General features: G+C 56.1%; 1 protein-coding gene across 6 annotated transcripts in view; it reads right to left on the bottom strand.

Moving 5' to 3' along the window:
• Positions 1–2,522, bottom strand: part of TTF2 (transcription termination factor 2) — a 33,131-nt gene that overhangs the window by 7,816 nt on the left and 22,793 nt on the right. For all 6 annotated transcript variants that reach the window (XR_324527.3, XM_006029440.1, XM_006029441.1 and 3 more), the window contains exon 16: positions 165–247. Coding sequence is in view for 5 of the 6 variants with exons in the window: in XM_006029440.1 (XP_006029502.1) it covers positions 165–247 (83 nt within the window). In the remaining variant the exon portion in view is untranslated. The remainder of the gene's footprint in view (positions 1–164; positions 248–2,522) is intronic.

The raw sequence follows: 2,522 nt of genomic DNA, 5'->3' as shown, positions 1-2,522 counted from the left end.
AGGAATGGTACCGTTTGAGGAAGCATCTTTGGGTGCTTGGAACTGAAGAGTCCTGGGACTCCCACCTCAGTTGGGCACTGCCTGTTAATTTTAAAACAGAGCTTCCTGATCATTTTAAACACACTCCCCTGTAGGGATTTCCATGGAACAGTCTCTATTCTAACCTTTATCAAAGGGGTTACCACCAGGGTATTCTTTGGCTTGACTCTTCTGCTCTTGTCTCTTTAAGTACGACTGCAGTGTGGACCTGGCAAAACAATGGAAGAGGAAACAGCAGGGAGAAGCTGGAGACAAGCCAGGGGTACCAGTTGCAATCTAAACAGATTAAGCGGATAAAAACTTGCCCATACACCACTAAAACTTGAGCTTCACTCCAAACAAACTAGTAGGCTACTAGTTAATTACATTACTTTGGGAATTTCTTTATGGCAGATTCTTAGTATCACAGGAAATCAAATTCATCTGAAAACATAAGGATTGCAGAGAGATCCACTACAGAAAGCATAGGGCAGGGACAGGTAAAATACAGGCTGTGGGCTGGATCTGGCCCACCAAGCACTTTTATCCCGGCCCCCCCAAAAACATATTGCACCCTGCCCAGCCCTTCCACCCATGAGGGTGGGAGCGAGGCACCCATGTGTATACCCAAAGTAACCACGTATACACCTCCCCCCCCACCCCAACATACCCTACTGCACCTCACTCCCACCCTCATGGGTGGAAGGGCTGGGCCCAGACAGCACACAGCCTCCAGGCAGGGCTGCTGCTACCGCAGCCCCCACAGACCTGCTCTACTTCCCCAGTCTCCTGCTGGCTCTGGGCGGCAGGGAGGGAAGTGGCAGGGGTGGGGCTACAGCTAGGTGGAAGCGCCAAGCGTGTGGCTGGCAGCAACGTGGAGCTCGTGCCTAGGGGGCAGTGGTAGCACAGAGCTCATGTGGGCAGCAGGTGGATGTGAGGGAGCATGGGGGGTGTGGGATCCCCACACACTCCCCCTATGGTATGCAGCCCTGGCAGGTGGTGGCAGAGGCAGCAGCAGGTAGGGGCACTAAGAGCGCTCGTGCCCAGTGCAGGCCCCAAGTGGGGCACAACTCTGGTCGGCGCTGCACATCACAGTGAGGAGCACAGGCGGGCAGTCTGCATCACTGGCACTCCCTGCACTTCCCTCCCTGGCACACGCAGCGCGGGAGTGAAGCTCCAGGCGCCTTCCCCTGGGGGGTGGGGAAGGCAGCTGGCTCCAGCACCCGTGATACAAACTGCCCGCTGTGCTCCTCAGTGCGATGTGCAGAGCTGGATGGAGCTGTGCCCCGCTGGGCACTAGAGCCCTGAGCACCCTCACCTGCTGCTGCTGTGCCATGGGGGGAATGGGGGAGGGGGTGCAGATCTCTACACCCTCCCACACACACCACACAAACCCACACCCTGCCTCCACAACCCCCCAACATACCCTATGCTCCGCAACATACAAGGCCACACCCTCTCACAATCCCCCCACAACCCCTCCGCACCCCACCATACATACATACATACACACATACACCCCCCACTAATATACAAGGCTAAGAATTTATTTTTGAACTAGCCAATTGCCCGTCAAGAATGACAGGGGGGGAGGGGAGGGCGGCAGCAGATTCTGCATCTGGCCCTGCCCCACCCCCACCTTTGGGGCCAGGCCCGCTCCCTCTCTGCCCCCTGCCGCTTCAGGGCTGGGGCCAGGCGGTCTCTGCTTTCGTCTGCTGGCCCTGTCCCCCATCGGTCAGCTCCATCACCACCACCTGCAGGACCGGGGCCAGCACCACTGGCCTATCCACTGTCACCACTGCCTGCCAGGGGGAGGCAGGGTGGGTGGGGACAGAGGTCCAGGGCCGGCAGGGACAGAGTCTGGCCCCCCCCCCCACCATTGGAGCTTGACCCCATTCCCTTCCCCTGTTGCTTCAGGCCCAACCCCGTTCCCCCCCGGCAGTTTGGGTTCAGGGCTGCTCCCCAGCACCACAGCAGCCCTGACCCCATTCCCCACCCCCTGCTGTCATGGTGGCACTCTGCTTCCTGCTGTACATAACGCTGTATTTGCACTCTGATTGGCTGCTGAGACAGCCAATCAGAGTGCGAATAAAGCGTTACACACATTGGCTTTTACATATATAGAATTATTATGCAATCACCTCTATATACACTATGCAAAGACAAATCATGACAAATATTTTTTGCAATAAAATTAAAGTATGTTCTAATGTTTGACTTTTAGTGTATGATTTGGTTTCTTTCTGGCTCCAAGATGGCAAGCCCCTGCCCCCCAAAGGAGTATTTCAGGGAATGTGGGGGCAAAGGAGGGGGCTTCCAGTGCCAAAGGTCAGGGGTTGGTGGGGGTGGGACTTCTGGGCCCAAGATGGCAACCAGGGGAAAGGGCACCTGTCAAGGTGCTACCCATGTGGCCGACAGCTCACCAGAACTCTTTAAGTGGCCCCCCACCCAAAAAAATTGCCCGACACTGGTATAGGGGGAGAAATTGCACAATAAAAATAGCC

This window comes from Alligator sinensis, unplaced genomic scaffold (assembly GCF_000455745.1).
Source record: "Alligator sinensis unplaced genomic scaffold, ASM45574v1 scaffold327_1, whole genome shotgun sequence".
In the NCBI taxonomy this organism is placed as follows: Eukaryota; Metazoa; Chordata; order Crocodylia; family Alligatoridae; genus Alligator; species Alligator sinensis.
Note: the sequence above shows the minus strand (reverse complement) of the source record. Positions and strands in the feature narration are given on the sequence as shown.